The 23,822-nt window shown below is 40.6% G+C and overlaps 2 protein-coding genes across 2 annotated transcripts; both read right to left on the reverse strand.

Annotated features, from left to right (window-relative positions):
• Window positions 1–5,369: 5,369 nt before the first annotated feature.
• LOC121385817 lies at window positions 5,370–8,368 on the reverse strand. Its single transcript, XM_041516606.1, has 2 exons — window positions 8,332–8,368; window positions 5,370–6,969 (listed from the first exon to the last, which is right to left on the reverse strand). The coding sequence occupies exons 1-2, from the start codon at window positions 8,366–8,368 to the stop codon at window positions 6,317–6,319; spliced, it is 690 nt and encodes a 229-aa protein (XP_041372540.1). The 3' UTR covers window positions 5,370–6,316.
• A 3,123-nt stretch (window positions 8,369–11,491) lies between these two features.
• Window positions 11,492–19,904, reverse strand: LOC121385818 (tripartite motif containing 13-like). The gene is made up of 3 exons (XM_041516607.1): window positions 19,710–19,904; window positions 18,791–19,433; window positions 11,492–11,757 (listed from the first exon to the last, which is right to left on the reverse strand). The coding sequence occupies exons 1-3, from the start codon at window positions 19,902–19,904 to the stop codon at window positions 11,492–11,494; spliced, it is 1,104 nt and encodes a 367-aa protein (XP_041372541.1).
• Window positions 19,905–23,822: the final 3,918 nt, after the last annotated feature.

The raw sequence follows: 23,822 nt of genomic DNA on the forward strand, positions 1-23,822 counted from the left end.
TGCTCTCTCCCCTACGTGACATTAAAAATTCCATAGTACGAAAACACCAGTGTGTGTGTGTGTGTGTGTGTGTGTGTTTGGGGGGGGGGGGGGGGCTTAGACTGTGGCGAGAGACGTTTATAGGAGGTGTCGGGTCATGCTCCCAAAGCATTTTGTTATAGCGTGCTTGAACCTTAGAAAGATAAGTATAATCAAACAAACATGCCAGACTCACCTGTCTTCGACACAACAGAAACTCTCTTGCGAACTCAGACGGTGTGTCCACGACAGACGTGCTTGAACAGTTCTCCGATGGAAGCATGCCCTCACCCACATACCGGAAATACTATCGGTCATTTACCCTAAGGACATTTCACTGGTGATCACAATTCCAGTGTTTCCTGTTTTCTTTACGACGTAATTAATGGTTAGCAATAAATATAGACAGATATTTTAGACTGACTGAAAGATATTTTATTTAACTCACACAATAATAAAATGTAATACAAAATACAATATAAAAGTACATAAGGCATTCCTAACAGGAACTATGAGAGACTGTCAGTAATAATATTAAAAAAGAACGTACCTATTATATAGAGAACACACATACAAGGATACATAACAATTAAAATAGACATATCTAAGTTAAGAGTATCATGGTGTCCGACGACAGGTTAACATAATACACAGACATATTGATATGGAATACAATTATATACTCAAAGGCAAAAGTTATTGTTTGAAGTAATAAATTTGTGAATGGATTTATGGATGAAAACCAGACAAAATGTGCATCAAACAGCTCAAAGAAATACAACCAAGCAGTAGTTGCAGCGATTGCATGCATTGTGCAAGAAACATGGAATATTCGGGAGAAATCCTGTCCAGTGTTCACCATAAAAGGCCAGACATTCAGTCGCAAATCATTGCCACTCTGTGCAGCCTTCAGAAGTCCAGAAATCAGAAAAACACCATTTGTGAACTGTTTCATGCAATTTCGTCATGCCACGCCTCTGTGAAATGACAGATGGCGAGTCATCGGGATGCTTGAATCTGGGACCTCGCAGCGTGACGTCGTACGTCAATTCAACGTCCACAGAAACACCATATGGCACCATTAGAACATATCAAGTGAGCGCTCTGACTGTTAGATCTCTCCCCATACAAAGGTGGAAAGTTAGTGTGTTTGCACCATTAGAGCACATCAAGTGAGCGCTCTGACTGTTAGATCTCTCCCCATACAAAGGTGGAAAGTTAGTGTGTTTGCACCATTAGAACACATCAAGTGAGCGCTCTGACTGTTAGATCTCTCCCCATACAAAGGTGGAAAGTTAGTGTGTTTGCACCATTAGAGCACATCAAGTGAGCGCTCTGACTGTTAGATCTCTCCCCATACAAAGGTGGAAAGTCAGTGTGTTTGCACCATTAGAACACATCAAGTGAGCGCTCTGACAGTTAGATCTCTCCCCATACACAGGTGGAAAGTTAGTGTGTTTGCACCATTAGAACACATCAAGTGAGCGTTCGGACTGTTAGATCACTCCCCACACAAAGGTAGAAAGTTAGTGTGTTTGCATCATTAGAACACATTGATTCAATCCTTCGACCCGAGCACACCAAGTGAGCGCTCTGACTGTTAGATCCTTTCCCATACAAAGGTGGAAAGTTAGTGTGCTTGCACCATTAGAGTACATCAAGTGAGCGCTCTGACTGTTAGATCTCTCCCCATACAAAGGTGTAAACTTAGTGTGTTTGCACCATTAGAGCATATTGATTCGATCCTTTGACCCGAGCACATCAAGTGAGCGCTCTGACTGCTAGATCTCTCCCCATACAAAGGTGGAACGTTAGTGTGTTTGCACCATTAGAGCACATGAAATGAGTGTTCTGACTGTTAGATCCCTCCCCATACAAAGGTGGAAAGTTAGTGTGTTTGCACCATTAGAGCACATCAAGTGAGCGCTCTGACTGTTAGATCTCTCCCCATACAAAGGTGGAAAGTTAGTGTGTTTGCACCATTAGAGTACATCAAGTGAGCGCTCTGACTGTTAGATCTCTCCCCATACAAAGGTGTAAACTTAGTGTGTTTGCACCATTAGAGCATATTGATTCGATCCTTTGACCCGAGCACATCAAGTGAGCGCTCTGACTGTTAGATCTCTCCCCATACAAAGGTGGAACGTTAGTGTGTTTGCACCATTAGAGCACATGAAATGAGTGTTCTGACTGTTAGATCCCTCCCCATACAAAGGTGGAAAGTTAGTGTGTTTGCACCATTAGAACACATCAAGTGAGTGCGCTGACTGTTAGATCTTCCCCCATACAAAGGTGGAAAGTTAGTGTGTTTACACCATTAGAGCACATCAAGTGAGCGCTCTGACTGTTAGATCTTCCCCCATACAAAGGTGGAAAGTTAGTGCGTTTGTACCATTAGAACACATCAAGTGAGCGTGCTGACTGTTAGATCTCTCCCCATACAAAGGTGGACAGTTAGTGTGTTTGTAATATTAGAACACATCAAGTGAGCGCTCTGACTGTTAGATCTCTCCACATACAAAGGTGGAAAGTTAGTGTGTTTGCACCATTAGAACACATCAAGTGAGCGCGCTGACTGTTAGATCTCTCCCCATACAAAGGTGGACAGTTAGTGTGTTTGTAATATTAGAACACATCAAGTGAGCGCTCTGACTGTTAGATCTCTCCACATACAAAGGTGGAAAGTTAGTGTGTTTGCACCATTAGAACACATCAAGTGAGCCCTCTGACTGTTAGATCTCTCCCCATACAAAGGTGGAAAGTTAGTGTGTTTGCACCATTAGAACACATCAAGTGAGCGCTCTAACTGTTAGATCTCTCCCCATACAAAGGTGGAAAGTTAGTGTGTTTCACCATTAGAACACATCAAGTGAGCGCTCTAACTGTTAGATCTCTCCCCATACAAAGGTGGAAAATTAGTGTGTTTACACCATTAGAACACACCAAGTGAGAGCTCTGACTGTTAGATCTTCCCCCATACAAAGGTGGAAAGTTAGTGTGTTTGTAACATTAGAACACATCAAGTGAGCGCTCTAACTGTTAGATCTCTCCCCATACAAAGGTGGAAAGTTAGTGTGTTTGTAACATTAGAACACACCAAGTGAGAGCTCTGACTGTTAGATCTCTCCCCATACAAAGGTGGAAAGTTAGTGTGTTTGTAACATTAGAACACATCAAGTGAGCGCTCTAACTGTTAGATCTCTCCCCATACAAAGGTGGAAAGTTAGTGTGTTTACACCATTAGAACACATCAAGTGAGCGCTCTAACTGTTAGATCTCTCCCCATACAAAGGTGGAAAGTTAGTGTGTTTGCACCATTAGAACACATCAAGTGAGCGCGCTGACTGTTAGATCTCTCCCCATACAAAGGTGGAATAGTGTGTTTGCACCATTAGAACACATCAAGTAAGCGCGCTGACTGTTAGATCTCTCCCCATATAAAGGTGGAAAGTTAGTGTGTTTGCACCATTAGAGCACATCAAGTGAGCACTCTGACTGTTAGATCTTCCCCCATACAAAGGTGGAAAGTTAGTGTGTTTGTAACATTAGAACACATCAAGTGAGCGCAGTGACTGTTAGATCTCTCCCCATACACAGGTGGAAAGTTAGTGTGTTTACACCATTAGAACACATCAAGTGAGCGCTCTGACTGTTAGATCTCTCCCGATACAAAGGTGGAAAGTTAGTGTGTTTACACCATTAGAACACATCAAGTGAGTGCGCTGACTGTTAGATCTCTCCCGATACAAAGGTGGAAAGTTAGTGTGTTTACACCATTAGAACACATCAAGTGAGCGCTCTAACTGTTAGATCTGTCCCCATACAAAGGTGGAAAGTTAGTGTGTTTGCACCATTAGAACACATCAAGTGAGCGCTCTGACTGTTAGATCTCTCCCCATACAAAGGTGGAAAGTTAGTGTGTTTACACCATTAGAACACATCAAGTGAGTGCGCTGACTGTTAGATCTCTCCCGATACAAAGGTGGAAAGTTAGTGTGTTTACACCATTAGAACACATCAAGTGAGCGCTCTAACTGTTAGATCTCTCCCCATACAAAGGTGGAAAGTTATTGTGTTTGCACCATTAGAACACATCAAGTGAGCGCTCTGACTGTTAGATCTCTCCCCATACAAAGGTGGAAAGTTAGTGTGTTTACACCATTAGAACACATCAAGTGAGCGCTCTGACTGTTAGATCTCTCCCGATACAAAGGTGGAAAGTTAGTGTGTTTACACCATTAGAACACATCAAGTGAGTGCGCTGACTGTTAGATCTCTCCCGATACAAAGGTGGAAAGTTAGTGTGTTTACACCATTAGAACACATCAAGTGAGCGCTCTAACTGTTAGATCTCTCCCCATACAAAGGTGGAAAGTTAGTGTGTTTACACCATTAGAACACATCAAGTGAGTGCGCTGACTGTTAGATCTGCCCCCATACAAAGGTGGAAAGTTAGTGTGTTTGCACCATTAGAACACATCAAGTGAGTGCGCTGACTGTTAGATCTCTCCCCATATAAAGGTGGAAAGTTAGTGTGTTTGCACCATTAGAACGCATTGATTCAATCCTTGGACCCGAGCACATCAAGTGAGCGCTCTGACTGTTAGATCCCTCCCCACACAAATTTAGTTTATTTGCACCATTAGCACTCATTGATTTGTTAACCATCGGCTATTGAATGTCAACCATTTGGTACTCTGACATATATATTTAGAGAGGAAACCCGCCACATTGTTTTCCATTATAACTAAGGGATCTTTAGATTATGGGGAACCAATTACGGCATTACCATATAGAGCGTCGGTATTTAATTATTTTGTAGTACTTTTTAAATGTTTTTATTCATCTGCTCAAGGGAGCTAACAATTATCATCTTTGGTCTAGTCTCAGGGAAATGATGGGGAGCAGAGTTACAGCTCCCGTTAAACAGCGAGATCTGAAGTTAAGCCAAATATATGGCAATAAAACAAACAGTAACTGGAAACAAAAATCAATTTTAATTTGAATGCGAAAATATAAGTAACTTTAACAGTCAGTCAGTCTGTCTGTCTGTCTGTCTGTCTGTCTCTCTCTCTCTCTCTCTCTGTCTGTGTATGTCTGTCTTTCTGTCTCTCTCTCTCTCTCTCTCGCTCTCTCTCTCTTTCTCTCTCTCTCTCTCTCTCTCTCTCTCTCTCTCTCTCTCTCTCTCTCTCTCTCTCTCTCTCTCTCTCTCTCTCTCTCTCTCTCACTTCAATGCCTTTTTTTTTGCTTACATTAAATTGGAACAAACATAATAGTCGCTATTAGTTGCGCTGTACATCATATGAACATTTATAAAAATCACAAAGCTCTATGTCTGTCGCTTTCCTGCATATTTATCTCTAGAGGGCTATTCAAAATTGGTACAAGAGATATTTCACTATCAAAATAATATACATATTATATATACATAATATGCATATACTGAGACAAACAAATAAGGGGTTACTTGGTATTTTATACCAAATGTCAGTCACCTTCAACGTCATAATGTCTGTATAAAGTACAAACATGTAATGTGGAATTCAATGTCAATAATGTGGAATTCAATGTGGAATTCAATGTCATTAATGTGGAATTCAATGTCAGTAATGTGGAATTCAATGGCATTAATGTGGAATTCAATGTCATTAATGTGGAATTCAATGTGGAATTCAATGTCATTAATGTGGAATTCAATGTCAGTAACACAGTTAACTTTATGACACTGTGGATGAGGGTTCTGGTTGTATTCACCCTGTTCAGTTAATGTTGGTATAATCTCTTATTTTTACACACCCGCCCTACTCAGGCTTTCTGTTCAGTGTATTTCCGTTAAACTATATTAAGAAAGACTTTTTAAAGGAATGTAAGAAATAGAATAATACACTTGTGCCCGTTGGAGACAATTTATCTTACAACTTGTGGCTTCCAAAAGTATCGCTTGCTTGTTAGATAAATTTCGTAAGATACATTTTCTCCAATACTTGTGTGCTATTCTCCATTTTCTTCTGTCAGATTCAGTGAAGATTATATATTCGTTATAGTGACACTACAGCGCTAGTCGACTTCATTTTAACTTGGTTTTCATGCTTATAGCCAAGCACGCCGCCCTGGGCCTACACATCAGCTATCTGGTATGTGTACGGGTCAGGGGTCAGTGGTTAGTTCTTACTGGTTAGTGAGCGGGAAGTCACACCTCCCCACTGGCTCGTTTAAACTCGCCCTGGGTGGGAGTCGACACCGTGTTCCACAGGTTTGAATTGCATTGACTCACGTCTCACGACTCTCCCATTATGATTTATTTCACTAAACTCGAGAGCAGGACCAACAGTTCACGATTCACTGAGAGATCCGTGTCAGACGGTACTCTCACTTTAACATCGAAATGTCCAGGACAGTGGACACCAAACATCGGCATCAGCGGTCGCGACACGTCGATGTTTGGGATGGAGTGTACAACTGTGTTGTCGTCAACGTGGATAATGTGGAGAGTGGCGTTGTCGATGTCTACCAACAGCCCGAGTGTGATCTTGAGTCGTGAGTTAATTTTGAAATCTGTCACAGGAATACAGCACAGCTCCTCTATTCTGGAATAAGCACATAAACAGATACTATTGTGAGTTTCACAGCTGATGACCATAACACTCCACGCATGTTCGTTATTAAAAATCCCTGTTGTATCGTCACAGTGCTCGTCCACACAAATACCAACTTCTGCTATCACGTCGTTTAATTCAGCCGATTCACGCACCATGCAGTCGACGTCCGTCTCCCAGAACGCACATCCAGACGTCGGGACATACATCCTGCCCGTGACTCCTTTGAAACACTGCAGACCGGAAGTCAGGTCAGTATGTTTTACTTCTGAAGGTTTGTTGACCAGAATTCCAGATTCGTTAATATTACACCACTTCCGGTTCATCTTCTGTGGGTCATACTCTATATTTGGCACTGTGAAAAAGAAATTAAATAAGACAATTTTTTAATATAGAAATATTTGTTATTTATAAGCACAGTGTTACTATTTATGGAAATAAAGAATATTTATAACGATAATACATGTATAATATTGCATGTCATATTTAATTATAAGAATATAATTATAATTGTATCGATATCTCGGGACAGACTAAAGACGTTAATATGTGGCCTTTTACTAGTGTAGTGAGTTACCTTTTAAATCAGTTTTACCTACGTCTTGTATGACGTGTGTGTTACCTCCGTCTCGTATGACGTGTGTGTTACCTACGTCTCGTATGACGTGTGTGTAACCTGGCCGTGACCTACTCTATGAAACAAAAAAGTTTGTTTTGTCTAACGACAACACTAGAGCACATTGATTTACTAATCATCGGCTATTAGATGTCAAACATAAGGTCATTTTGACAGTCATAGAGATGAAACCCGCTAAATTTTTCCATTAGTAGCAAGGAATCTTTTATTTGCACCATCCCACAGACAGGATAGCACATACCACGGGCTTTGATATACCAGTCGTGGTGCACTGGCTGGAACGAGAAATAGCCCAATAGGCCCACCGGCGGGGATCGATCCTAGACCGAGAGCGCACCAAGGAAGCGTTTACTCTATGAAAAGTCATCTATCAAATGACAGGTAAAAGTTTGGTTTGTTTAACTACATAACTAAAGCACATGGATTAATTAATCATCGGCAATTGGATGTGAAACATTTGATAATTCTGACACGTAGTTAACTCGCTACAGTATTCCTAATGCAGCAAGGAATGTTTTATATGCACTTTCCAACATATCACCTCCTTTAACCAGTTGTGGTGCATTGGTTCGAACGAGAAACATCCCAATCATTTGAATGAATCCACCGAGGAAGTGAGCACTCAACAGACTGAGCTAAATCCTGTTCCCAATAGCTGCAAATACAGACATGCGATAACACTCACTCGGGCACGCGGAAAGAAGTAGACAGTGGGGGTGGGGGGGGGGGGGGGGGGGGGGACTGAGATTGAGGGCGCAAGGCAAGGTTTCTAAGGGTTCGGGGTATGCTCCCCCATACAATTTGTTGTCCTTAATTCAAATTGCTACATTCTACAAGTACACCTCACCTTTGCCTTTAGATTCAGATTTATGGGTTGGTGAGGACTAGAGCCCCCAGCCCTCACCTCTGCTCCACCGTTTTTGTCACTTAGGTTAGATTGTCTCATGGAGAAATTCAGAGAAGCAAATAAGATCTGGTTTCAGTTAGAATGGTAGCAGACTTTCTGCTATCCATGTTTACTCAATCCAATACCTAAATAAAGTGTCCATGTTTGTACAGGTACACGTGGACGTTACTTACAGAGAAGTGTTCTGTACTGTTCTGACTGTCCATCCATAGGGAAGGGGATTCTTTTCATCACATCCAAGTCTGAAACAAATATACAACTATAGGTGAGACTGATCTAACGGACACCTGTATATAATGGTCACCTCTACATAACGCGGCCACTGTATATAACAGCCACCTATTCAATGCGGCCAGCGGCCATTATGTTTTGACCAAAATGAATGGTTGAACATGCTATAACGGCCACAAAATATATTGACCACATGTAATTTTGTCTAAAAGCAGTTGAACTTGTAATGGTCACACGATATGGACATATTTCAAAATACTAGTTTTGGTGTCAGATAACATAAACAAGAAACATGTTTAACATAAACAAGAAACATGTTTAAATCTAGGTTAACTAACTTACTTTTCTGATTGACCTTTTGTCTTCTATAGGCACTTTAATTTTGATGCCGGATGGAAATTAGATTTTGGTGTTGGATGGAAAAAAGATGTCATACATTTCATCAGGATAATACGTTTGCCACACCTAGATATACATTTTAAAGAGCGTTCTTCATTATTATACTTCATTAAGGAATGCCAGTCATGACTCTTAGAGGGGCATTCCTGACTTTACAGACATTTAAACTTCCCCCTGGCTAACAAGACCTTTAATGAATAAAATTGGATATTAATTATATTTTCTTCCTCAGAATATTAATGTGTGTACACCATGTGTTTCTGGTATTACTAATGTTTATAGTAGCTTTAACATGTAGAAAATTATTGAGGGCAAAATCCAGTTTGATATGCTAACTTGACTTTTGGGGTCTGGTGTTGACCCCTTTTGAAATATGTCCATATACACATGTATTGGTCACAATATAAAGTAATTGATTTACTCAACACTAAAATGCTATTCAGCCAAGACAATTAACAAATTGCGGCGTCTCCACTATGTTTGTTCAGCCATTACACATTAGCAATGTTGCCCTTTTCTGACTGTATAATGATTTCTCACTTGCAAAGAGACTTCCGGTTAAGATGGCGGTTAGCGAGGAGGTGGTTTTGTAAAGCTCTGATAACTTTTGTTTATTTAGTATAATTTAGTGCTTTCTAACCTCTAAACATTTATATATTATCAACCCGAAGCTGTACGCAAGATAATTGTAAGTCTGTTGTGCGTTTTTGTAATTTTTAAAAAGCTACCGGGGCTATTTTACAAATTGTTTACCACGTGTATGACCTTGGCCTTTATTGCCAGATATTAGCCGAGTTATACACGTGTTTATAAAATATAATTTTTGCTCCTGTTTCAACTATGTCTCACAAAGCGCTAGATAGCATCATGAATGAGATGGACAGGAGTTTAAATACCATAGCGGTCGAGTTGGCACCGAAAGGGCCAACCAGTCGGTTTCGTCTTCCGATAATTTAGATATTTCAAGCCTCCTCGACGTGTCCCTCCTCGCTAGGGTAGACCGAATGACGTGGGACCCGTTACAAAGGCAGGTAAGAAGACGACACCGATGTCGTCGACCCCGTCTAAGTGTGCCAGGCGTGACACCCCACTCCCTGATGGCGGCCTCCCCTTCTCTGTCGAAAGATATGTGAGGGGGGTGCCTGCCCGGGGGGAGGGGATTTTGCAGTCGGAAGGAAACGAACTCGCCCGTGAGTTGGATTTCGACAACGAGCTGGAAGTCAGCAGAATCACCGACCGGACAAATGAAGAATTTTTTGTAGCCAGTCCTGCCCGGTCGGAGGTCTGCTATGTGTCTGACAGCTCGGGGGTCGGGAGCGAGCGACCGGACACTATTGTTTACAATAAAAATAAAAATTTAACAACTGATTCAGTGTTTGTTGTAAACAAGGGCGAGGTAAGTGCCCCAACTTCGGACTCTCCAACTCTCTCGGCCGAGCTACCCTCCCCTAGGTCACCGACGCCACCCCCGGGACTCCAGATGGGAGAACACAGGAAGAGGAAGACTCCAGTAGCTCGGTCGCGACAACCAGAAACAACAAAAAAGGAATAGTTTAAACGGCAGCCAATATGCCGTTCTAACCAGTAACGACTTCGCCCCCCCCCCCCCCCCCCCCCCCCCCCCCCCCCCCCTCAGTGGTGCCTTTTCCCCAACTCTGGTAGACCGTTCAAAAATGAAAGCTAAAAACCAAATAAATGAAATAAAAGATATTCCAACAATTTCAGGTCTTAGGAGAGTTTTGTTTGGGGATTTTGACCCGACCCCCTATGGGTTGGAATTTTTGCAACATACTATCAGGGACCTACAAAAGAATTCTAAATCTCCAACGTTTAGGAAGTCTGTTTTTTTCTTTTGCTCGACTTTCTAATGGACATACTTTTATTCGAACAAGCTGTGATGCCCCTTTTGCGGCCCTGGGGTCTGTCCTCAACATTAGGCCCCACCCTGATGGCGGCGAAGTGCAGTGCCGAGCCCACTGACGGTGATAACAATAAAATTTCTAATAGGCTGTCTAGTGACAGCTATATTAAAACTTTCGGGCCCGGCTCTAGCCAGAGCTTGGCCTTGGCTGGGTCCATCCATAAAATATTGAACAAAACCCTCAGCCCCCGTCTCAAGGCCACTGTCATTGTTGACAGTCGAAAAGGTGTTGAGATGGGAGTTGAGATAGCTGAAACGCCGATTGCCCAGGGCTACGATTGCGTCCGCGCTCTTAGCGGTGGAGACAGTTTCGATATGCCGGGAATTAGGGCATTCTTTGGGGCTATATGCGTAGGCGGTTCGGCCTTAGGTTTTGTGTAGGGCCGGCCTCCCCTCCCTCCTGACCCTCACCTAGTCACACCAATGTTTAAAATATGACTGGCAGCCCCTTTCCTCTTAACCTCCCATGGGCTTAATGAATATTGTTCAATAATTATTATTAATATTAGACCAGCCCATCTAAATTTGAGCCGAAAATATATTATATTAATAATTTATATAGGATAGGAATGTTGATATTTTATTTAAGGGCGCAGCCAAATCTTTTTAACCCCTATTTTCCCCTTTTTATACTTTTGGCGTTAATTTTCAAAATTTCCCCTATTTGTTAGGTTATCCCTGTCCCGAGTCAGACCTCCGATCCTATCGGAGGCCGGACTCGGGATAGGCGTGTTCGAAACCCTAGTGGTATATGGACACGTTAAACAAGTTACTAAGCTAACCTAAACAGTTTCGATTCCTTTTCGGAGCGAGCTGTCAAAACTGCACGTAGACACCAGGCTGCCAAACCAGTGAATACCGGCGAGCGACAAATCCCGAAGCGGCATTCGGTGAGTTCCGGCGGAGCTGCGGGAGGCAATACCTCGGTTGTTGTTACTCCGGGCTCGGCGGTGACTCCCGCTACGTTGGTAGGATACGCGCTTTGGGAGGGTCGTCTTGCGGAAGTCCAGACCCGGGTCCCCCCTGGCGATGAGTTTACTCAGGTAAGCTACAATAAAAGGAAGCGTCGGTATGCAAACTCTCCTGACTCTAATCTTGCTGTAACCCCCACCGCTGGGGATTACATAAAAACAAAATCCGTTTCTCCACCCCCCGCGGCCAAACGAGTTAGGGCTAAGAGGAGGGTGGAATTAGCGTCTACTAAAGCTAATACAAGTCTGCCGACTAAATTAAACACCACTGTTATGGAGGTGGATGCTTTTCCCCCGCTGGAACCTGTGGCCCCGGGCCCCCGGGGGGTGCCGGGTGAAGTTTCCCAATTTTACCAGAAAATTAAGCCTACTAGAGGGGGAGGGTGTGTGAGCCAAGTGCGCCCACCACCTGCCACTCAAGATAACCCAGTCCCCTATCATACTGTTCGCAGAGGAGGGTCGACTCAACAGGGAAGAGCCAACCTCCCTCCTACCTCGTCTATTAGGAGGATTGTTAAAACAGATTTGAGGGGAGTTCTAGGGGGAACTCTTCTCCAGTCGGTTAGAATAGCCAACCCAGATCTATCCATTACAAACTTGACAGTGTGGAATAATGGCTACTTGGATGTCCTGCTCGCCCGCCCCCCGGGGGTTGGGACCATAAGGGTGAAAGGGGTGGTACACACCCTCCATCCATACCAGGGTAAACCAATAAAATGCGCCAAGTCCCAAAAGTGGGGGCATACCCAAAGGAAATGCAGAGCAACGAGGGAGCACCTCATTTGCTTCAGGTGTGGGAGGGCTCACCCCAGGAGGACCCCCGACAGTCCGTGCACTAACTCTGTTTCTTGTGCGAACTGCCGGGGACCCCATTGCACTCATGACAAGGGGTGCCCTGATTTTAAAAGAGCGCTCCGCCTGATAACGACTAGGGGTCCTCCCTCCGAGCGACCCGCGGGTCGACAAGCGATACCACCGCACCCCACCGCTTTGGCAACTGGTGCAAATCAACTAGTAAGACTGAGTCTTCCAATGTAAACATTGGAACTCGGTCTACTAATCGCAATTCTTATGCCGGCGCAGCCTCAGGGGCAAATAAGTTGAGTTCTGATAATCCGATTACGGCTCTCGATTTGGTTAGGGTTATTTCAGGTATCTTTTTGACACGAGAGATTCCAAAAGCCCCGAACACCAAATTCTTTTTAGATGATATTATTGAGGCCTCTAGAGATGCGTGCAGGGTTCTGAATGATCCCCTGGCCATTAAAATTAATTCAGATACCATTGAAACACGTAGTATTTCATGGTATAAAGCCAGGGATCTAATTGTTACTGAGAGCAGGACAAATGCTGATGTGGATTATCTCTAAATAGTTTCTCTAACTAGTACTGCCCCGCTTCTCATCATGTCTTTACATCATATAGTTAATAATAATAATAACAATAACAATAGTAATCGGAAGGTTGATCATCGGGGCCTAGTAATTCTGCAATGGAACGCCAAGGGCCTGCGGACCAACGGACCAGAACTTAAAAAAAAAATTGGAATTAAATAAAGATATAGATGTTATTGCCATTCAGGAGTCCTGGATTACAAATATTACAGATAAAATTAAAAGAACTGAATTATTTACAGAATATAAAATTACAGGTTTTACTGGACTGTTTTTTACGAATGACAATACAATTAGGGGTGGGGTAGCTGCCTTTGTCAGGAATGGTATGTCCCACTCGCAAATTGAGATCATTAATGCCCATCCAAGTATCGAGGCAGTAGGAGTCTCTATTCATACTAAAACAGGGGATATAAATATATTTAATTATTATATTCATCCAATGGCTTCCGGGAAAAAGTTAACTATAAATAATCTTTTGGCACCCATTGGTAACTGTACAATTTTTTTTTATTATTTTAGGGGATTTTAATTGTAAAAATAAATTATGGGGTTCAAAAATTACCAATTTGCAAGGCCGTACTATAGACAATATCATTGAAAAACTTGAGTTGGCCTGCTTAAATGATGGAAGCCCTTCTTTTCTTTCAGACACCTACCATACTTGGTCCTGTTTGGACATTACATTGGTCTCTAGTAACATGGCGGTGGGTTGTGAGTGGGAGGTTCTTGATGACCTGGGCAGCGATCATCTACCCATTAAAATTACTTATAATATTTCAAATATATGGATTCATAAAGTTAAGTATAAAAATAAATGGAATTTTAATAGATCAAACTGGTCTAAATTTGGACACCTTTCTGCCAAATTGGATCATGAGCGCATAAAAGATAAAAATATTGATAAGTTTAATGAAAAGTTAGTGTCTTCAATTATCAATATTGCTAAAGAATCTATACCCATTTATTCTATGAAAAATAATTTTAACCCAGTCCCATGGTGGACTGAGGAATTAACTTAATTAAAAAAGTAAGAAATAAAGCTCGAAAGCTTTTACAAAAATCTAATACTGAGGACAATATTAAACATTTTAAGGATGCTAAGTATAAATTAAAACTCAGTATTATTAAAACTAAACAGCCCTCATGGACTCAGTTCTGTGGTTCTCTAAACAAGAACTCAAAGGTTAGCGAGGTATGGTCAAAGATCAAAAGGGAGAAGGGGAAAGCTACTAATAATAAAGTTTTACTTAAAAATAATAAGTCCTGCAGATCTAGTCAGGACAAGGCAAATTTATTAGGAGCTACTTTTAAAAATAATTCAGCAACTGCTAATTATACTAGTGAATTTCAAACTAGAAAAATTTAAATTGAAAAAAACCCAGCCCTTTTAGACGATCTCCAGTTGGATGTTAACAATCTAGCACTATGGTCTAGAGCTTGGGGTGTTACCATTTCTAAATCTAAAACTAAAAGTATCATTTTTTATAAAAAAAGACAATTTAAATCCGTTTGTGATCTAAAACTTAAAATAAATGAGGTTACTATTAACCAGGTGCAATCGGTCAAATTTCTCGGAGTAATCTTTGACCATAATCTTAGTTTTGGAGAACACATAACGGAGGTGACTGGTAACTGCACTATATATATAAATTTACTTAGGGCATTATCAGGCACACCCTGGGGTGCTGATAGAAAAACGCTGCTCATGATCTTTGAGGCATTTATAGTGTCCAGATTGCAGTATGGAGCCCAAGCCTTTGGATGTGCTTCCCAGACTCAGCTGAGAAAACTGGATAGTGTGTATGGTAGGGCTCTCAAGGTAATAGTTGGAGGAACTATCTGCACACCGTATGATAGTGTCTTGGTAGAGATGGGGGTAATGCCATTGGCCCTTAGGAGGATCAGGCAGGGGTTGAAATATATTAATAAAATCCGTAGCCTTGTGCCTGATTCTCCAGTTAACAACCTTAAACCTGTTAAAGTAAATATAAACAGAGATAGGGACATATCTATTGTTTCATATTTAAATAAGTTTGCAAATGACTTTGGGATTGTTGGCCTTCCGCTAAGCAGAATAGAGACATCGGTGGATCTGCCGTGGGTGACCAATGTCCCAAAAGTGCATTACCATATCAGGGAAGAAATTATTAAAACTAATAATCCTAAATTTAAAAATATTATATTTCAAGCAGTGGTTGGAGAAATCTACCCGGATGTGACTCAGGTCTATACAGACGGGTCGAAAGATTCAACCACTGGTAAAACAGGAATAGCCTTTGTTATTAATAATTTTAAATATTTAAGGAAACCGATAGCCATTAGGGCTAGGCTATTGGATAACATTTCAGTTTATACATCAGAATTAATGGCCATATTGTATTCCCTGAAATGGATTGAAAGATATCATGTTAATAATAGCCCCAATAAATATTTCATCTTCTCTGACAGTCTTAGTGCCCTGCAAGCAGTCAATGGAGCCCATAGTATCAGATCGGAAATTATAAATAAAATTTATAAAATATATTTTAATATTGCTGCTCTGGGTATCCAAGTCGTTATGGAATGGGTTCCGGCTCATATTGGAATATCTGGTAATGAAGCAGCCGATGCCAACGCTAAAAAGAGTTTGCTGGAACCGGCAATCGGCGTTCCAGTAAAACATAATGTTAACGAAATAAATTCCATAGCTGAACCACACCTGGTGGCTCTGTGGCAAACCGAATGGAACCACAGAGCCAGGGTGTGGCATGCCTACATTAAACCAAAAGCGACCACCCCTGGGCCAGTTTCTTTTAATGTTAAGGTAACTAGAATTATTGCAAGACTTAGAATGGGTGTCTCTTCGGCTTTAAATGATGTTAGATTTAAATTTAAAAAAGTTAAGTCACCCAACTGTTTAGTATGTCATACAATCGAAGATGTTAATAATTTTTTGATAAAATGTACTAAACATGACAACATTAGACTGAAACTGGTTAATTATTTTATTAAAATTAAATTAGAGTTTAATGCTTATAATTTATTAAATCCACCTAAAGAATATAAAAATACAATAGACAGGTTGTTGGTCGCTTTTGTATATCAATCTAAAATAAATATATAATATTATAGGGTTCTCCTGGGGGCGGTTCCTGCCATAGCCTAGGCATTGTTAGATTGGTGCAAATGTGGCAGGCCCGTTCCTTTTATGGGACCCACAATAAATAATCATTGTTGGTGGGCTGGGTAATAGCACTCATTATTGTTTGCTCCTCACCCCTTCTGGGGTTGGAAGGATGTTACCTGCGCCCCTACTGTCCGGTCTTTCGCCCCTTCCGTCTGCAATGTCGCGCCTGGCTTGCTGGATTTTTAATTTTAATGTAATGTACCGGTTTAAAAAAAAAAAAAAAAATTATATTGTATATAAATAGTATATTGTATTTTAATTTTTTCATTAATTTATATTGTGGTGTGGGTGTTTGAATGAATTTTTTTTTTTACTTCGGGTTGATGATGGGGTTGCTATCTGGCAGTAACAGCCCCCTCCTCGCCGACCAAATATATTGTGTTTATGTTTTAAAATTGATAGGTTTACAAGCGTGCTCTTTTAATTTGTTTTAATTTATTTTATACGTGTTTTTAACTTTATTGAGATAGAGGGAAATGGGACCCTGTGGCGGCTGCTTAACCTCCCTTAATCAACCTCCTACTAAATAATAATACGGCTAAAATAAAGAGTTTCTGTACTATTTGTATTTTTGAAATGCTCGTTCTAAATTTGCGACAAAGTTTTAAATTAAATGGATTATATATTTTATATTAATTATTATTTTTGGAATTGCGCAAATAAAAACTAATTATATAATATCCGTATTCCCCATTGGTTTAATTTCAAAATTGTCCTAAGTAATTTCTGTCCCGGATTGGTCCCCTGGCCTCCAGAGACCGAACCCGGGGTGGACATGCTCGAAGCCTTAGTGGTATAGGAGCATTGAAAAGTCTTCACACACACGCAAATCTGAAAGGCTTCAAACATATCAAGGTGCTCAATTGGGAGATAGGTTTTTTGCTTAATACGTCTGTGTGTATGTGCCATAATACAGCTTGTCAAAGCAGAGCACCGTGGAATCACTAACTTAATAGCTCTAAAGTGCAATTCCACATGAGATGCTCGTAGAAGGCTGAGCAATGCATCTATGTAACTCTGAGGCATCAACAACGCTGAAAACTCTTCATTTCTGTGTAACAAACATTTGAATAAATCTTTCGAGAGATTGTTTAACTCTGCTAAACTTTGGCAAACTGCCACGCTGTCAAATTTCATTTGGTACAAGTCTTTAACTATGCTGTGTATTTTTCTTTGGTTGGCTTTTTGCCCAAATAGTAAACTGATCAAGCTAGTCTCATGATACTTTTAGAGCATTAAGGATGATTCCATTCTTAAGATATTATGACATAGCTGTCTTTATGCCTTTGCAAACTGTTTGATTCATCAGTACGGCAATGGTTTGTAAAGGTAGTTTTATTCTGCGATGCTTTGGTTCTGGTTCACAATTTGAAATACAGTCGCCGGCTCGGAACAAGATGTATTGATAGTAGGCAGGTATCTTTAAGATGGTTCATATTAAAATCTATAATACTCATACCGAATTCAGTTCAACTTTGAATTTTCCATTTATCTGTGTTTGTCTGCCGTGCTAGCTTCCAAATAAGGTTATTTGTTTTCAAGAAAGTTTAGCTAAATGTTTGGGATTTTGTTTTACCATTGGTACGATCCATTACCAGTGACTCTGATCTAACACATGCACCAGAAACATAAAATTTCAAACATTTGCTCCACCAGTGAGAGCCACCTACAGTACATCAATGTTGTCCCAAGATAGATTCGTCTGTATTAGGCTAAATGGTGGTTGAACAATATTGCAGTGCTAACTCGTGGTAGCCTCTACTTTCAGGAGACATAGAGCTCTATCGTTTGTCTTCAGCAGGGAGTATAACACACCCTGTCATGTTATTTTCAATGTCTGGATTAGTTCAACATAATTATGAAGGTAGTAATGTATTAATATTAAATTTTAGGAAACGTGTACAGCTGGATCACTTGCAAACTTCAGCGTCCCGTGGATCAATTTAATAGGTAACATAATGCAGTGGATAAATTGCTTTTTCAAAACGTGAATAATAGAGTTACTTTCAACAAAAAGTGTTCAATTTATGCTGAATAATATTTTTATAAGGTAAACATATTTATATTTCCTCTCTTATGTTACATTTTAGTGACGACTGTTGACACATTTATGCATTCCACTTTAGAAATTGTTTTCATAGTAGACTATTTTGTGTGTTTCTATTTACTTGTGTAACACATCTACACGGTCACACTGGCCAGGTACCTTGCATGACCGTTATATACAGGTTACATTGTGTGTGTATGTGTGTATATATGTGTATATACTATATATTTGTATGGTATATATTTATATATGTGTATATACTATATATGTGTCTATATATTTACTTGTATAACCTGTGTACAGTCACACTAACCAGGTCCCTTGCGTGGCTGTTATATACAGGTTACATTGTGTGTGTGTGTGTGTGTGTGTGTGTGTGTATTTGTGTGTGTTTGTCCTTGCCAGTTATCATAAAAATAGCAAGTTTAATAACAGAAATCATCATTTAATAATTTATTGATTTTCTCTTAATCAATATTAACAAATATCAAATTCCATACCTGAGTTGTTTTTGTTGAAAATATTTCCATTCCATATTAGACCAGTTTTCTCGATAATTTTCTCTATCTGCTTGAACGTGTCATCGATGGTAACCTCTTGTATAGGAATATCAACCAGTTCCGGACCTTCCATCACACAGTGAAGTTTGTCTTCAAGGGTCGGAGCCATTTCTATAAAGTCTGCAGCTCGTGCGAATTGCACAGCTTGCTGGCAGTGCAGGACATGGTCCGCCTTGAGGACTTCTGATTGTTCGACCAACTTCATCTGCTCGTTTGTGTCAGCTTTTTGTTTGTCTATATTTGAAGTGACATCTTCTTTCATCTGTTTTCTTTTCTCAGACAACTTCTGAATAACCTCTTCATAGGAATCATCAATATATTTACAAATATTTTCTTTCATCGAATCTAGAGTTGCATTTTGTTCAGAAAGTCTTGATGAATACTTCTGTGCTCTGTCTGATGAAGTTTGAATATCTTTCAGTGATGTTTTCATATGGTCCATCTTTGCTTTATATACATCTTTGAGATCCAGTATCTCATGGTATCTATGAGAGACATGAACACATGATGAACAAATATCAGTTGCACAATTTTTGCAGTATAGATCTAAATTCATGTTGTTGTGTTTTTTGCTTGTATCGGCCTGGTGAAAAAAATCATCATGAGGCATATTAACCAATTCTTTAATACAAATAATGTTGTGGTCTTTTGACAGTGTAAATTTTTTATGACATGCTGTGCATCTTTCGCACATGAATTCTCGACAGTCCAAACAACGCATTGTTGCTCTTGAACTGTCAGGACATTCATGGCACATGATTTCATCCACTTTGTTTTTCATTGTAAGATATTCAACTAAATTCATTAGTACCTTGTTTTGTGGAAATGTTGCCGATATCGTATTCTGAACAGGCCAAACCTGCCGACAGTTGGGACATCTCACTCCAGTCGGTGACTTCTCCCAAATCGACTCCAGACATCGGCAGCAAAAACTGTGGAAGCACGGTAAGATACGTGGAGATTTGTCCTGATTGTCAAAATACTCCAAACAAATCTCACACGTGACGAAATCGTCACGTATCTCAAGGAGTGGAACAACACTGCTTTCAGCCATGTTGGTTCGAGTTGGTTAATCACTTGAATAGTAAAACGAATAACATGCTGCCAACTACTGCTTACTACATTGTACAGCTGTTCTATATTTTAACGGCTGCATGTTCTGTCCATACCTAAAATAAAAAGTAAATTATATATATATATATATATATATATATATATATATATATATATATATATATATATATATATATACAGAGAGAGAGAGAGAGAGAGAGAGAGAGAGAGAGAGAGAGAGAGAGAGAGAGAGAGAGAGAGATAAACCGACCCACCCAATCAACCCCCGAGTTTCTTCTCCTGACACCACCTTTGTTCCTGCAATTTGTATGTTTGTTAAGCCTATCCATATACCTGTATTTTAATTACATTACACAAACAGTACTGACGTCATGTGACAGACTGACACTGCCACGCCCACACTGAACATGTTAAAATACATTTCCTTTTGAAGGTGAAAATTAATGAAATGGTCTTAACAACACAATCATTCTTCTTTATAACAACACCGCTAAACAACTAGCTGAAATAAAGCGTTCACAACGACAACACCATTATTTGTACACACAACACATCGTCAGCCGTCACTAATCTCAATCTGTCTCGTGAAGGTGAAATAGTCCCGTTATCTCTTCTCCGAAAAAAACTATACTATTACCTTATATGGTTTATCAACCTGTTTATACACCACCCGTTAATATCGTTACACTAAGGTAAATAAGTCCCGCTGAAAAGGTCTTGCCTTGATATGAATATTAGTAATTTTGTTTGGTCTTTCTAGTCAAAATCCAATGTCATATAACCGAAAATATAATGTGGCGTGTAAAAGTTTGTTTTGTTTAACGACACCACTGGAGCACATTGATTAATAAATCATCGGCTATTGGATGTCAAACATTGGGTAATTCTGACTTGTAGTGATCAGAAGAAACATGTTTTCCTAATTCAGCAAAGGATCTTTTATATGCACTTTCCCACAGACAGGAAAGCACATACCACGGCTTTTTACCATTTGTTGTGCACTGGTTGGAACGAGAAAAAACCCATACAGCTGAATGGATCCACCGATGCTGTTTGATCCTGCGATGCAAGCAACTCATGTGAGCACTCAACCGACTGAGCTAAATCCCGCCACATGTGCTGTGTAAGTCGATCAATAAATATACAGAACTTCACATACGTTGTTTTAGCTTCCTGTTTATTGCACGAGTTGGAATGGAATGGAATAAGAATTAACGTGCACATTCAGAGCAAGCTGTTGTAGCGCACGCCTATCTTGGGCACGCCGGCTCCTCCGTCCAGGACAGGAAAGGATGTGTGTGTGTGTGTGAAGGAGGGACCGCCCTCACTGGCAGGTGCGAGGGAGCACCAGAAGTCCAATCAAGGTTGGTAGCAGGCGGAGAGTGGTATGGTGCTATGTAATTTGGAAAGTCCCGTAGGTTTAAACCAAAGAGAATTTTGATGGTCCTTCCATCCTTCAAAGTGAGAAAGGTAGAGAGCTACATATAGCTTTTGATTTTAGTAGGCAGAGAGTAGCTCGTTATTAAAACCTCGTTGATGCTGGGTATAAAAAGAGGTGTGATTGTGTGTTGCCCCCATCCCCCCCCCCCCCCCCACACACACAAAAAAAAAACAAAAAAACAAACAAAACCCACACTTCTCCCCTCTGGCTACGCCAGTGCTAGTAAGGTTACCCTACCATCAAAAGGTTTAAGTTCCCCTGGACACAACCTCTTCACTCGCATGTGACGGTATATACGTATGTTGTTAGAGATAGTGTCCAGAGGCCGTATATACGTATGATGTTAGAGACAGGGTCCAGGAGCGGAATATACGTATGTTCTTATAGACTGGGTCCAGGGGCGGTATATACGTATGTTGTTAGAGACTGGGTCCAGGGGTGGAATATACGCACGTTGTTAGAGACTAGGTCCAGGGGCGGAATATACGTACGTTGTTAGAGACTAGGTCCAGAGCGGAATATACATATGTTGCTAGAGACTAGGTCCAGGGGCGGTATATACGTGTGTTGTTAGAGACTGGGTCCAGGGCGGAATATACGTATGTTGTTATTAACTGGGTCCAGGGCGCTATATACATATGTTGTTAGAGACTAGGTCCAGGGCGGTTTATACGTATGTTGTTAGAGACTGGGTCCAGGGCGGTATATACGTATGTTGTTATTAACTGGGTCCAGGGGCGGTATATACGTATGTTGTTAGAGACTAGGTCCAGGGCGGTATATACGTATGTTGTTAGAGACTGGGTCCAGGGTGGTATATACGTACATTGTTAGATACTGGGTCCAGTGCGGTATATACGTACGTTGTTAGAGACTGGGTCCAGGGCGATATACACGTACGCTGTTAGAGACTAGGTCCAGGGCGGTATATACGTATGTTGTTAGAGACTGGTTTCAGGGGCGGTATATACGTATGTTAGAGACTGGGTCCAGGGATGGTATATACATATGTTAGTGACTGGGTCCAGGAGCGGTATATACGTATGTTAGAGACTGGATCCAGGGGCGGTATATACGTATGTTACACAGTGTGTCCAGTGGCGGTATATACGAATGTTACACAGTGGGTCCAGTGGCGGTATATACGTATGTTACACAGTGGGTCCATGGGCGGTATATACGTATGTTACACAGTGGGTCCAGTGGCGGTATATACGTATGTTACACAGTGGGTCCAGTGGCGGTATATACGTATGTTACACAGTGGGTCCAGGGGCGGTATATACGTATGTTACACAGTGGGTCCAGTGGCGGTATATACGTATGTTACACAGTGGGTCCAGTGGCGGTATATACGTATGTTACACAGTGGGTCCAGGTGCGGTATATACGTATGTTACACAGTGGGTTCAGGGGCGGTATATACGTATGTTGCACAGTGGGTCCAGGGGCGGTATATACGTATGTTACACAGTGGGTCCAGTGGCGGTATATACGTATGTTACACAGTGGGTCCAGGGGCGGTATATACGTATGCTATAGACTAGGTCCAGGGGCGGTATATACATATTTTGTTAGAGACCACATTATATATTATTAACATTATTAGATATCACAAGGTATTGTCACTATTGTGTAAGATAAATGGACTGTATCTCTTTTGAAATACTAACATGTTGAGCTAGGGCCGTATCTTTATATTTATATGTATTATCCATATGGTTCAACATAACCGAGTTAATAATAACCATACGAAGCACACGTGCAATAACAAATGTAATGACGTAATTTTGGAAGGCTGTGCATTTGAAATATGACGTCATTTCGTCGTCTCCTAGTTGTGGCTGAAACATTTTGAGTTGGGTCTTGTTATTCATAACGAAAACAACAATAATAATATGGATAATACAGAAATTATTCCATCGCATGTGTGTGTCGTACTGATGTCAGGATTCATGTGTTACCATCGTTCTCGCTCGGGCAATATAAAAATCCTGACACTCGTTTCGTAAAATCAGTACGACACACAAGCTCGTATAATAATCTATCTATCTATATATATGTGTGTGTGTGTGTGTGTGTGTGTGTGTGTGTGTGTGTGTGTGTGTGTGTGTGTGTGTGTGTGTGTGTGTGTGTGTTTAAAAAAAAACACTCACTCGGAAGGAAACAAATACACCAAAGTCTAAGAAAAGAAACAAACATTTAAAAACAAAAGGTGTCTTTCCAGTGGAATGTGATTTTTTTTTTTATAAAACTTAATTTCACCTTCCAACCAGTGCACCACGGTAGGTATATCAAACGTGAGGAAAAAACTACAAAAAAACAAACACAAAAAAAAAAAAAAAATAATAATAATAATAATAATTAAAAAAATGTGTCCTTTCAGTTTAATTGTTTGTTGTTGTAGGTAAAGTCAATTTCTCGTTCCAGTCACAAGTGGTATATCAAAGGTTGTGG

This window comes from Gigantopelta aegis, chromosome 12 (genome assembly GCF_016097555.1).
Source record: "Gigantopelta aegis isolate Gae_Host chromosome 12, Gae_host_genome, whole genome shotgun sequence".
NCBI lineage: Eukaryota > Metazoa > Mollusca > Gastropoda > Neomphalida > Peltospiridae > Gigantopelta > Gigantopelta aegis.

Coding starts and splice junctions, on each gene's coding strand:
- LOC121385818 (XM_041516607.1), bottom strand. CDS start 19,904: ATGGCTGAAAGCAGTGTTGTTCCACTCCTTGAGATACGTGACGATTTC. Junction 19,434..19,709: donor GATGTCCCAACTGTCGGCAG/GTTTGGCCTGTT, acceptor TTTTTTCACCAG/GCCGATACAAGCAAAAAACA. Junction 11,758..18,790: donor TTTCAACAAAAACAACTCAG/GTATGGAATTTG, acceptor CTTTTATTGTAG/CTTACCTGAGTAAACTCATC.
- LOC121385817 (XM_041516606.1), bottom strand. CDS start 8,368: ATGGATGGACAGTCAGAACAGTACAGAACACTTCTCT. Junction 6,970..8,331: donor ACAGTACAGAACACTTCTCT/GTAAGTAACGTC, acceptor TCTTTTTCACAG/TGCCAAATATAGAGTATGAC.